The sequence below is a fragment of the Coregonus lavaretus genome, assembly GCF_964263955.1.
Source record: "Coregonus lavaretus genome assembly, chromosome: 38".
Classification (NCBI taxonomy): Eukaryota; Metazoa; Chordata; class Actinopteri; order Salmoniformes; family Salmonidae; genus Coregonus; species Coregonus lavaretus.
In genome coordinates, this window is record NC_140025.1 from 25370913 (window position 1) to 25384574 (window position 13662).

General features: G+C 43.1%; 1 protein-coding gene across 2 annotated transcripts in view; it reads left to right on the plus strand.

Annotated features, from left to right (window-relative positions):
* rnf24 (ring finger protein 24) overlaps window positions 1–13662 on the plus strand; it is a 47150-nt gene that overhangs the window by 23002 nt on the left and 10486 nt on the right. Inside the window, exons 1-4 of one of the 2 annotated variants that reach the window (XM_084155353.1) lie at window positions 1047–1884; window positions 2694–2843; window positions 10025–10067; window positions 10845–10886. In XM_084155353.1, coding sequence (XP_084011479.1) covers window positions 1868–1884; window positions 2694–2843; window positions 10025–10067; window positions 10845–10886 — 252 coding nt within the window. In that variant the 5' untranslated portion in view covers window positions 1047–1867. Of the gene's footprint in view, window positions 1–1046; window positions 1885–2693; window positions 2844–10024; window positions 10068–10844; window positions 10887–13662 lie in introns of those variants that run through there. The other variant, XM_084155354.1, reaches the window with a different exon arrangement.

The following is a 13662-nucleotide window of genomic DNA, read 5'->3' on the forward strand; positions in this document are numbered from 1 at the left end:
CCATCTGGCAGTCTGACTGACTAATCTGGTTTGGCAGATGCCAGGAGAACACCACCTTCCCGACTGCATAGTGCCAACTGTAAAGTTTGGTGGAGGATGAATAATGGTTTTGGGTTGTTTTTCATGGTTCGGGCTAGGCCCCTTAGTTCCATTGAAGGGAAATGTGGTCCTCTGTAGCTCAGCTGGTAGAGCACGGCGCTTGTAACGCCAAGGTAGTGTGTTCGATCCCCGGGACCACCCATACACAAAAAAAAAAAATGCACGCATGACTGTAAGTCGCTTTGGATAAAAGCGTCTGCTAAATGGCATATTATTATTATTATTATTATTATTATTATTATTTTCGCTAGAGGATTCTGTGCTTCCAACTTTTTTGCAACCGCTTGGGGAAGGCCCTTTTCTGTTTCAGCATGAAACAAAGCGAGGTCCATACAGAAATGGTTTGTCGAGATCGGTGTGGAAGAACTTGCTGGCCTGCACAGATCCCTGACCTCAAAACCATGAATTGGAACGCCGACTGCGAGCCAGGTCTAATAGCCCAACATCAGTGCCGACCTCACTAATGCTCTTGTGGATGAGTGGAGGCTGTTATAGCAGCAAAGGGGGGACAAACTCCATATTAATGCCCATGATTTTGGTAATCTAGTGTACACACAACCGCACACTACATACATACCCACACAAACACATAATATAGGTATTCTACATGCCCTTGAACTTTAAGGCCCCTCCCCTTAACATTTACATTTGACTATTTACACAGGGCCTAAAACTAACACCCGCCATCAGCCAAATGCGGGTAGATTTTGGCATTGGCGGGTAAGATCATTATTTCACCAGCCACCTTGGCAGGTGGTCAGGGCTCCACAGTGCGAGCATTTCACTTGCATTTGTGAATAAAAATAGTGAAGTATTATCACATTTATAGCAAAATAAATGCTGCAGTAGCTGTTTTCAAAGTATTTCTGCCGTTTTGTTTCATAGCTGGTAAATTAATCGCACAAAGTCAAAGAACTACGAATCCTACTATAGCCTATCCCACCTCGCGCTGCTAAGTGAAAGATTCATTTTTAAAATGTGTTCTAATTTACTTGAAACGAAAGTCTACTGAAGTGAGACTTTGTCTTTGTGTTTCTTTGCTATTTACATTGTTTTGCTCACAAGCTAGGTTGTTTTTCAATGTTTGAGTTTCAACTGTTAGGGAAGAGAAATCAATCTCTAGGCACAAACATCTTATTGAGTCACATTGTCCTCCCACCCTTAAAGGGGCTCATAAACATTTTTGTTAAGAAATGAAATTAAACAATATACCACATTTAAATCTTACCAGTAATACGTTTGTTTCAGAAACATTACAGATTTTTAAATATACCTGCCACAGTGGCTGCTGGACCAAAAAGTTAATTTTAGGCCCTGGTCTCAACATATTGGTTTCATGTTACCCCAGAGTTTGTGTGTGCGTGTGTGTGTTTGCTTCTGGAATGTGTATGTCAAAGGGCCATGTGGACCCAATGTGTTTGAGAGCCCAGCTAAGTGGCGATAACCGGGCTTTCCAGTCATGGCCGTGTTTTGATAGATGGAGAGAAAGATCGAGAGGTTGGCGTGGAGCCACTGCATACTGGCAGAGCACAGGGGCAGATTCGAGCCCAAACGAGAGGGCAGCAGTGTTTATGACCGCATACCAGCCTAGCGGCTAAACCAAGGAGACAGGGTGCTATATTGTGATGGTGTTATTACTACCGTTCGTGGTCGCAGTGTGTGAGTGTGTGGGAAAAGGAAAGTGAAAATGAACGAAGGCTGAACCTCCTCTTCCCAGCGCTGCTGTTCTCAGAGTTATAGATTTAAAGATTGGGTTCCGCTCAACACTATGAAGGCACCACGCGGGTGAGTGTGTGTGTGTGTGTGAGAGAGAGTTAATTAGTGTGTGTCCTCTGGAAGTAAACAGTGTGAACGGAAGGCTGGGTTAATGGTTTATTCTGTCCTTTGGCTTGGCTGTATAGGGAGGAGTAACTGTGTGTGTGTTAGGGTTGGTCGGTATCCAGATTTCCTACCTTCTTATTCTAGAATGTAGAAAATAGTCAAAATAAAGAAAAACCCTTGAATGAGTAGGTGTGTCCAAACTTTTGACCGGTAGTGTATGTAAACAAATAAGTACATAAACAAAGGCAACGCTGCTGCTGTATCCCAGAAGTAGCCTAAAGCTACAATAACAATCTAGGCCTATATTCCATAGTCTAGAACCGTAGGAACAGACACAAGAAATAGGCACAGCTTTTCATGGGGACCAATGTTCCCAGACCACAGTGTGGGTAGCTAGCAATACAAGGCTCACAATGCTATATTATTGGACAGATTTGCTCACTGACTTGACAATCCCAATTTAGGCTAATATGTTGCCATTGGCTGTTATGCAGACACCCTGTAAGAGTCAAACTGAATCAAACGTTTTGCACATGACATTACGCAACTAACAAATTGATATGATCATGGTGGCCTATTATTGTCAATTCGCCTTACCTATTGTCATTGTGTGGCATATCTAAGCTTTCTGCTGGCTATGGCAAATTGTCCAGCAGTCCAGTTGATGGATGACCCCATCACTCTCTCAGCCCTACAGTCACACAGTCTTTCGGTCAATCTATCACTTTATCACAGCCCCTAATCGGTCTCTCTTTCTCTCTCTCTCGTTGCAGGATATCCATGAGCTCCGATTTCCAGCACTACAGTTTCAGGATGCCTAATATCGGGTTCCAGAACCTTCCCCTCAACATCTACATTGTGGTGTTTGGGACTGCCATCTTTGTCTTCATCCTCAGCCTTCTCTTCTGCTGCTACTTGATAAGGTATGATCCACACTGCTATGTCCTAGTTGATATAGGCTAGGTTCTCGTTTCTATAGTCTCCTTTGAAAATGTTGATTTGTGTTTCGGTTTCCTTGCCACCGGTGCCATACAGTGTAGATTCTGGGTTATTACATTTGTTTGTGACCCCATATTTGACCCCATATTTAAAAAAATGTGAAATCAACAACATTTCTTTGTTGTTGACATCAAGAGAGCCTCGCTTCGACGTTTACGGCGGCCATTTTGTTATGCTAGCACACTGAAGTGTTCATGCAATAAACCACCGATTCTTCAAAGCTGATTGACATAGGCTAAATCCATTGCCTCGAGAATGACTTCCCATATCCAATTATGAGACAGCAGTGTTTTTAATCTCAACCCCAGTGGTCAAGTAAATTACTTTGTTTATCCCATATGAGATGCAGCATTTTCACTGTAACCACATTGGTTATTGATATACCCACACCACTGGGTTAGATGTTAAATACATCCAGACTGTGAAAGATTTCACAGTCACACACGTTTCTAAAAAGGCGTTGCTCGGGTCTCATTACTCTGCCAATACTTTGGCGCCGGTCTTATGTTGGATGCCATTTGAGTGTCGTACTCAAGCCCCCCTGTTTCGCCTCCCAGGATGGTATGTCCCACCATGTGATGGTCTGCTCTGTTTACAACAACACTGTGCGTCCCAAATGGCATCCTATTCCTTACATAGTGCACTACTTTTGTACAGACCCCTATAGAGGCTGCCTCTGAACACAGCTTAGGCTTTCTCCCAAACACGAGTAGCCTAGCCGTGCTGTTTTACAAGACCTCAGTGTACTAGAGGGACTATTTGTGTCCTTCAGTCCAAGCAGCGCACGTTTCTCTCTCTGCTGCAGTTTGTGGAACTAGGGGGGACAACATATTTCCCCTATAAAAGAGGGTGATGTTTTAATACAGCTTGAAGCCAGTATGACGTGAGAACAGAGGGATAAACAGCATGAGAGAGGAGAGGAACACAGACAGATGGTATAGCTCGGGAGAGAAGGAAACTTCTTTCATCCCTCTCTCCACAATGTATCCCAAATGGCACCCTATTCCCTATATAGTGCACTACTTTTGACCAAAGCCCTATGGGCACTGGTCAAAAATAGCGCACTATATAGGGGATTGGGAGTCATTTGGGATGCAGCCACAGGCTTTTCATCATTCACACTAGCTTACTTTGAAGACCTGAGCTGCTTTGATCACGGGTAGAAACACAGAGGGTTAGCTAAAACGAACAATATTTAGGCTACTTTAAATCGAGCAAAGGTGCTCGTGTTATAGTAGTTGTTAAACTGTGTTGGCAGCTGATGATGAGACTAGAATTTGTGCATTTTCAGGCTCCTAGCATGCAACACTCAGCGGGGTTACCAGGCAATCCGGTAGTTCATCAGCTGCATATAAAAATCTTGTATCATGTCCACAGCAAATAAGGCTGGATTTGTATCTGAAGTGTAAGCTCTGTTACCTAATGTGTTCAGGCTACAGGGTTTTGAACTCAAACTATGACCGAGCCTAACATTTGTGGCTCCGAACAAAGCTTCCAAGGCTTTACAACCAACCAACGAGATTTAATGCACTAATGAACTGCAGCAGTGTTTTTAAAGTAGTTGAGTGCACAGATGGACAGAAAAGCATCAGGTCTGTCTTACGCTTAATTAAATGGCTTAAATAACTGAAGCGAGGCTCGTGTTAGTCAAATTATTGCAGTCTGCTTCAGTCTTTTAACAAACCAACATCCACTTTAGTTAGTTAAAAGCTCAGTAAATGCATGTTATCCAAGACAGGTCAATCTTATTTGCTGTCGTTAGGCCTTAACTCCTTTCTTGGTGGTCTGGATTTAATAAAACTGTATGGCATATTGGGTCTAAATTCAATTTGTGCTGTTTTAATTTCATTTGGTGTATGTACCAGTAATTGTGTGTTATCATGTTCTTCTCAAATTAACCGTTTTTCATAAAGGGTTATAAAAAAGATTCAACAGCACAGTTTGGAGAAGGTATCGCTGACTTGATCATCTAAACTGAAAAGAATCCCACCAGAAAAATGATATCCAGGCTTGTTCTCCCCTGCTGAAACATTTTTCTATAAACATTTATTCAAAGCTGCTTAGCTACATAATCAGGACCACCGCAACTCCCAACCTTGAAGAGGCTTGTGTCGTGCCTCTCATGTTAAGTCCTTAGGCCTCTTCTCTTCTCTTAGATGGAAAACCAAGGGCATCTGTATAGCTGTTGGTATAAATTCATGCTTCCAATTGGCATCCTATTCACTATATAAGGGCGGCAGGTAGCTTAGTGGTTAAGAGCGTTGTGCCAGTAACCGAAAGGTCGCTGGTTCTAATCCCTGAGCTGACTAGGTGAAAAATCTGTCAATGTGCCCTTGAGCAAGGCACTTAACCCTAATTGCTCCTGTAAGTCGCTCTGGATAAGAGCGTCTGCTAAATGACTAAAATGTAAATGTAAATATAATGCACTACCTTTGACCAGGGCCCATAGGGCTCTTAGCTCTGAGCGGTTAACTAGCGCTCAACATGGCTGAACCTTGGACAACTAAGTTAGTATTATCTCCTTAAAGAATGGCCCCTTCTCTTCAGTATGTTTTGAAGTCCCAGACCTGGCTGTATTATATTGCTTTGCGATATATATATATTTTTTTACTGGAGATCTTATTGGCCCTCCACTCTAGCCCCTCTGGCCCAATCACGATAGGCCTGAGCACTGTTGCCATGGTGGTCAACCATGGCAGTGGCCAATAACGTTGGAACTCTGTAGCATTTCTTACCTAAAGCAGCGAGAAGCAGCGTGTCTCAATCCAAATTCACCCTGCCCTGTACCTAACCCGGCGGGGGGAGATGGTAAGTGTTTTTCTGCTTTTGTTTCGTTGTTTTGCCCCTCCCCCCCAAGACAAACTATGAAATTGATACAGTGTCACAATAAAATTCTGGGAGGAAAAAGAAAAGGGGAAAGAAAGTTGGTAAGATTACCAAGTAATTTATAGAAAAAGAAGAAAAAGTTAGGTGATTTGTCCCAAATGACACCCTATTCCCTATATAGTGCACTACTTTTGAGCAGAGCTCTATGGGCCCTGGTCAAAAGTAATGCACTGTGTAGGGAATAGGGTGCCATTTGGGACGTAGACAATTTTTACTCTGAAAGGCTTCTAAAGATGCAGTCTCCCTTTCTAACACCTGTGGCCCCCATGGTTCCCTAAATCACAATAACCACCTACCAACCCCACACACACCACAAAACCACAAGGCCTCACTGGATAGGCTACACTTTCCATTTATATTAACAACACAGAATCAGTTTGATTTGCCTTCACCCAGTTTCATTGCTTTTAGAGACAGATGGACGAAACACTGAGCACTGTCTTAACTTTAGCCCCTTTCACATCACACCGAGGCTCCAGGGTGAAGTTTCCCCTAGATACAGATCTAGGATCAGCTTCCCCCAATCCTAACCTTAACCATTAGTGGGGAAAATGCAAAACTACCCATAGACGCTCATCTTGGGTCAACTTCACCCTACTCCCCACACCCAGTCCACAGATGACCCTCTAAAAGCTGGACAAATACGGGACAATGAGAGGGGAACAAGGCCAGTCAGGCTCTGAAGCGGACGTGTCAATGCTCGCTCTCCCAGTGTGGTCCAAGCTAACACAGCCTGGACAGCTTGACGTGAGGCTGAACGTCACAGCTAGACTCGACTCCCTCCTCTCAGTCAGTCCCAAAGTCCACACACACATGTGAAATAACACACACATACATACAGTACATACACACACACATTGAAGAGTGTTTATCTTGCCCAGTTCTGTTTTAGAAGTCAGTCCATGGAAAGATCACATTCGTAAGCACCACGTGGCCCTTCTGTGGGCCCCTGTACTAAATGTTTACTGAAACTTTAATCTCGCCCCCTCACTACCATGCTATCAGGGCCATTCATCAAATTACCCCCTGCCCCTCACCTGTGACAACCCCCCCCCCCCCCCCCCCCCACCACCTTTGACCTCTGTCCCTTGCCCAATGGGAGTCTCTGCACCTTTACCCGCTGCTCTCTTTCAGAAGGTGTCAGTCTCTCTCCTAGAACTGTGCTGCTGTGTGTTACAGATCCCTCAGCCTCTCGCTCTGCTCCGAGAGGTTAAGGTTACTAGTAACGGAGGTAAAAAAATCTTCAACACCTATGTCTCTCAATCTCTTTCTCTTTTTCTCCCTCTCTTTTTTTTATACACTGAGTGCAGAAAACATTAGGAACACCTTCCTAATATTGAGTTGCACCCCCCTTTGCCCTCAGAACAGCCTCAATTCGTCGGGGCATGGACTACAAGGTGTCAAGCGTTCCACAGGGATGCTGGCCGATGTTGACTCCAATGCTTCCTTAAGTTGTGTCAAGTTGGCTGGATGTCCTTTGGGCGGTGGACCATTCTTGATATACACGGGAAACTGTTGAGCGTGAAAAAACCCAGCAGCGTTGCAGTTCTTGACACACTCAAACTGGTGCGCCTGGCACCTACTACCATACCCTGTTCAAAGGCACTTAAATCTTTTGTCTTGCCCATTCTTTGAATGGCAGACACACAATCCATGTCTCAATGGTCTCAAGGCTTAAAAGTCCTTCTTTAACCTGTCTTCGCCCCTTCATCTACACTGATTTGAAGTGGATTTAACAGGTGACATCAATAAGGGATAATAGCTTTTACCTGGATTCACCTGATCAGTCTGTCATGGAAAGAGCAGGTGTTCCTAATGTTTTTTGCACTCTGTGTATATCCCTCCTACTGTCTTTCGATTCTGTTTTTCATTGAACATGTTTTATTTTTGTCCATTGATTTGTGCTAAAGAGAATGGTTGGTGTATGACAATACAAACTGACCACTGGTGTTATCTATGATCTTCCTTTTATTTCAGGTGATGGGAAAAAAAGGAAGAAACCCGCACACTGCTCTTGATAGTATCACTGCTCTTTAAAGAGCAGTGATACTATCAAGAGCAGTGTGCGGGTTTCTTCCTTTTTTTCACATCTTATGCACCTGCAAAAAAGAGAGCTCAGATATGCGAGTGCCTTTTGAATTTTGACTTCAGGTGATGGGAAAATGTGTAAACGGACTTACCAAAATAGTTATTTGTTTATAAATGTCTGTTAATATCCAAGCTAGCATAATGTTAATGCACTATGTATATTAACTGTTCATAGTAAAACAAATTCACAGGGGGGTATATACGCACTGTTTTCATAATCTTTGTGGATCTATTTACATTGTTTTGTGCTTGTCAGCTAGGCCTATCTCATGGCTGACTTTCTTCAAGCTATAGTTAGGTGTCATTTTCCAGTCACAACACTCATGCACCCACTTTTCAAAGGGTTATTTATCTTAAGAATGTGGACTTGAACGTCCTTCCCTATGCTTGGCTGCCTCTCTCTTGAGTTGACCTTAATACTCCTCTCCCATTTGTTAACATTATCAAGCCCTCTTAAAGGGCCTTAGCTGCCCCACTAAAGAGAATGTGCCCAGCCATTTCCTTTCCTTGTCTTCTATCCCCTTGATCACTGATCTAAGAGGACTTTAAAGGTGAAAGCAAAATGTCAGAGCCCTATCCAGTCCTATCACCCATCATTGCTTGTGAAAATCAAGGGAAGAAGATCAAGAAAGGAAGCTGTTTAGTTTTATTGAGATGTGCTGTAGTAAAGTAAAGCTTCCATTTCTACCCCACAAATGATCCATCAGTCTATCCTTTCTAGCCTAGTCAGCAGTAACGAAGGCCACTACGGTAAAGTCAAGAAAGGGTGTTCTGGTTAGTTAGGCACTCTCACGTGTCCCTGCTGCATTCAAACGAATGATGGTGATAAAACCATGTGTTCTGCTGGCAGAAACCATACTTGGGGGTGTTGAAGAGTTACTAATGTAACAGGGATGATTGGTTTAAAGAGGATGTATCCTAGGCTATAACCACCTCGCTCTGTCAGTTGTGGTACCATTTATTTTATGCTTGAGAGAGAAAGTATTAGCCTCTCGACCTGGTGGACATTTTGTCTAAGCAGTCCAGTTCGGACCAGACCATTCGTCATTCAGTATGGGGATAGGCCCACATTAAATTGAGTTGTGTCAACGTGTGGAATTCCCACCTAGTTGTGGCAGTGGAGCTGTACCACAGCGCGACTGCTGACCAGTGCTCCGTCAAAGTTGTCATAAGATCGTCTGGGTGACGTTTGAGTGAGATTGAGTTTGGTACCGATAGGTGGTTGGGAAGTAGGTTATATTTTGGTTTAGTGGGGGTTAATGGGGGAGGTGTATAACAGTGTCATCAGGGTCAGAAGCAGCCAAAGCCATTGGGGTTCAATGTCACAGGTCACAGCTTTGAGGAGGATGTGATATCACATAGTGTGTGTCCCAAATTACACCCTATTCCATATATAGTGCACTACTTCAGACAAAAGCACATAGGGAATAGGGTGCCATTTGGGATACAAGAATTGTGAAATCAAATGGGTCTGTGGGCAGAAAGGGTGGCCTACCCGACCTCGGGCCATTTCATAGACCATAAAAGATAGCAGATACAATCCTTTTCAAAAGCCTTTTTGAAATGCCAAGTGGAACCACTTATGATGACAGACAGTATTTCCTGTGTGTGTATATAAAGACTTCAAATCAAACTTCATAGGAAAAGGCCTGGATTCAATTCAGTGGTTATTACGTTGACCATAGCTTTTATCTTCCATCAACTCATCTGGATTGATTTATGACTTCAAAACTAAAGCAAAAAAAAGGTTAAGATTGAATCCAGCCTGCCATAGTCAAGATATTGTACAGGGGTGAGTTTCCTGAAAGTTTCGTAGCACTAAAAACATTTTTTAATCCAATGTAGGCCAGGCTAGTTCAAAACTGCAGCACTGCCATCAATGTCTGTTTCTACAGCATCTAAACCGTTGAATTTGACTTGCTTCTATTTCAGTGCTTTTATTTGAATGGACATTGTTAAATCAGCAATTTTTCTGCCCTGAATGCTCTCTATCTATGCAGTTGCTCACTACCTGTTTCAGGGTCTATTGACTTGTCACTGTATCTGAATGTATTGTGAGTGCAACTGGCGAGTTGTAGCGGCTCCTTTACTAATTGAAGAGATGCTGTGTTTCTCTGCGTTGTCCCTGCAGGTTAAGGCACCAGGCGCACAAGGAGCTGTATGCATACAAACAAGTAAGAGGCCCGTCGTCTACACACACGTGCGCTCACACGTGTACCCACACACACACACACACACACACACAAAATACTATGAACATAGTTTATTTTCTCACAGTATGTCACTGTAGTCTATAAATCTTCTGTTGCTGAACATACACATTATATAATACACACCCATAATATACATACTGTAGCAGGCAGCAGAGTAAACAGAGAAAGATGGTGGTTTATTTTGGGCTAGTTTCAGTGGAAGTTTGGGGACTCACCCTTAATCAAATGTACGGCCAGTTTTAGCCAGCCTGCCAGGCCTGGTCAGCAGGACGGTTGTGACTAGAGGAGTACAGCAACGACTGGAAGTTACTTTTCGTAGCAGGTTAGGAGAGCATTTGAGCTAACCCTTTTCCTAACCTTAACCTAAGTCTCCTAACCTGCCACGTTAATTACCCTAACCTGCTGCATAAATTCTCCTAACCTGCTACGAAAAAGTAACTTCCGGTCGTAGCTGTACTCCCTCGTGTCAGAACACATTTCCAGATGCTGAGTGTGAAATAGCAGCAGAAAGCGTTGATTTTGTTGATACGTCTTTAATCCCTTTAAGTGAGTGGTGAGGGCTTGGGCCTGAGCCTTACAAGACCATAACTGCCTGTAACTGAACTGAACTCTACATCAGCATTCTTCTAATACAAAAAAAAACGAGAATTGGATTCACTTCTGAATGTTTCCTTCAAGTGAGTAGAAGTGTGTTTATGTTGTCAGTTCTAATTGTATGCCTTTTTTATTTCCCCTCAGGTTATACAGAAGGAAAAGGTCAAAGAGCTAAATTTGCATGAGGTAAGCACTGTTCCATTGTCTTGTCTTCTATTGATACTGTATCTCATGATTACATGGGCTTTGAGTTGATATTGTTTAGCATTGCACAAAGTGTTGAAACTTTCATTGGACAAGACAGGGACATTCTGTAATACGACTGACAAGCTTAGCACACTCTGTGCTGTACTTCCCTAATGTAACCTATTAGTAACATCTGTAACTGTGTTTGGGCGTTGTACTGAACTGTACTTCTCTCAAACGCAACATTTCAGACAGGAAACGCCAGTATTTGTTTTGTTTAACCATTATTTAGAAAAATATTTCAATACGTTAAGGTTTGCGTTAGGCTCTGCTCCTTCGAGGTATCTCACTGCCAGAGCGTGCATCATGTTAAAGCTGCAATATGTAACTTTTTGGGCGACCCCGACCAAATTCACATAGAAATATGAGTTATAGATCTGTCATTCTCATTGAAAGCAAGTCTAAGAAGCAGTATATATGTTCTATGTGCGCTATTTCTATGCGACCCTTAAGTTTTTTACTTTCGGTTTTGTACACCAGCTTCAAACAGCTGAAAATACAATATGTTTGGTTATGTAAAATCTATTTCAGCGGTTTTGATGGTACAATGATTCTCTACACTATACTTGCTTGTTTTGTCACATAAACTGAAATTAGGCAAACTATTAAAATTTTTGCAACTAGGAAATGGCGGAGCGATTTTTGCATAGTGCACCTTTTTAAGATCATAATAATTACAGGCAGTGAGCAAGGTACTCTGTACCAATCCCCCTGCAGGACGGAAACACAGAACCAAACAGGTGGAGGCTGGGGTGGTGGGTGGGTACAAGAAAATGCAACCGCATACTATCGAGTAACCAACAGCGGTAGAGGCAGCAGAGAATGTGAGGAAAACTGATCAGCTTAAATATACCACCATATTAAGGTAGGAAGTGTTTGTAGAATATGATTGGTGCGACGTCAGCTGATGCATATACTCTGGTTTCCTGTCTGAACCGGCTGCGCTTGATAGACTGTAAAGTCGCCATTGGTCTGGTATTTACATTGATTAGTTTGTTGTTTACTGCTGTGTTACTGTATATGGGTCCCATGACATGCACTACCAGTCAAAAGTTTGGACACACCTACTCATTCAAATGTTTTATTTATTTTTACTATTTTTTACATTTTGTAGAATAATAGTGAAGACATCAAAACTATGAAATAACACATGGAATCATGTAGTAACCAAAAAAAGTGTTATTCCAATAGCCACCCTTTGCCTTGCAACCAGCTTCACCTGGAATGCTTGTCCAACAGTCTTGAAGGAGTTCCCACATATGCTGAGCACTTGTTGGCTGCTTTTCCTTCACTCTGCGGTCCGACTCATCCCAAACCATCACAATTGGGTTGAGGTCGGGGGATTGTGGAGGCCAGGTCAAATCTGATGCAGCACTCAATCACTCTCCTTCTTGGTAAAATAGCCCTTACACAGCCTGGCCTACACAATCCCTGTTGAAAAACAAATGATAGTCCCACTAAGCGCAAACCAGATGGGATGGCTTATCGCTACAGAATGTTATGGTAGCCCTGCTGGTTAAGTGTGCCTTGAATTGGACTGGGTGTGAGGAGTAGGGTGAAGTTGACCCAAGATGAGCGTCTATGGGTAGTTTTGCATTTTCCCCACTAATGGTTAAGGTTAGGATTGGGGGAAGCTGATCCTAGATCTGTATCTAGGGGAAACTTCACCCTTGAGCCTCTGGGTGAAAGGGGCTAAAGTTAAGACAGTGCTCAGTGTTTCGTCCATCTGTCTCTAAAGGCAATGAAACGGTGTCAAGGCAAATCAAATTGATTCTGTGTTGTTAATATAAATGGAAAGTGTAGCCTATCCAGTGAGGCCTTGTGGTTTTGTGGTGTGTGTGGGGTTGGTAGGTGGTTGTGATTTATGGAACCATGGGGGGCACAGGTGTTAGAAAGGGAGAATGAGTAGGTATGTCCAAACTTTTGACTGGTACTGTACATTTAGGCTACTTATTGATTAAGAAACCTGTGATATTGATGAAGCAGATTTATCAATGTTGTCTGAAGCGAACTGGTTGTTCAATAGCCACAATATCTTGATAAATGGATTTGTATCTCAACTAGAATAACCTGGTTAAATAAAGGTTAAATAAAAAAATATATTAAATAAAATGTTGTTTAAATAGCGAGGGAACCCCGTAATGCAAAGGTGACCTGTCGAGACAGATTTAATTCAGCTGTCAGCAGACTGTTGTCATTCTCTCTCTCTCATGTTTAGGGTATCCATGTCAGAAGAGGAACATTGTGTGTGTGTGTGCACACGTGTGTTTTTGTGTGTTCATGTGTCCTGTCCTCTCTCATTATGCATGTCTGTACTGTCTCTGGAGCTTGTTACGGTCCATCTGTTGCGTCGGACAATGTGTTAGAAGTCATGTCAGCCCAGCTATACAGCTAGCAGCGTTAGCCCCTTTTCCACAGATCCCCTTCACAGCCTCAGCCCTGGCCCCTGTTAAACTGGGCCCCAGTGGCCCTACTAGCCTCTCGCTAGCCCCCTGCTAGCCCCCGCTACTCCCTTTAGCATGTCCATGCTAATGAAAAGGCTAGCGCTGGCACCCGTGTGTAAGGAGCGAAGGTGCTACGTCGCTAACGCTAACCGAACGGCTCACCGGCAGGGCAGGAATTTCCCACAGTGCAGAGCTCTAGTTATGTAGGCATTATTGAGTCATTCTATGTTATTAAAAGTGGGAGAGCGCTACAGTATGTGACATGTGAGTGC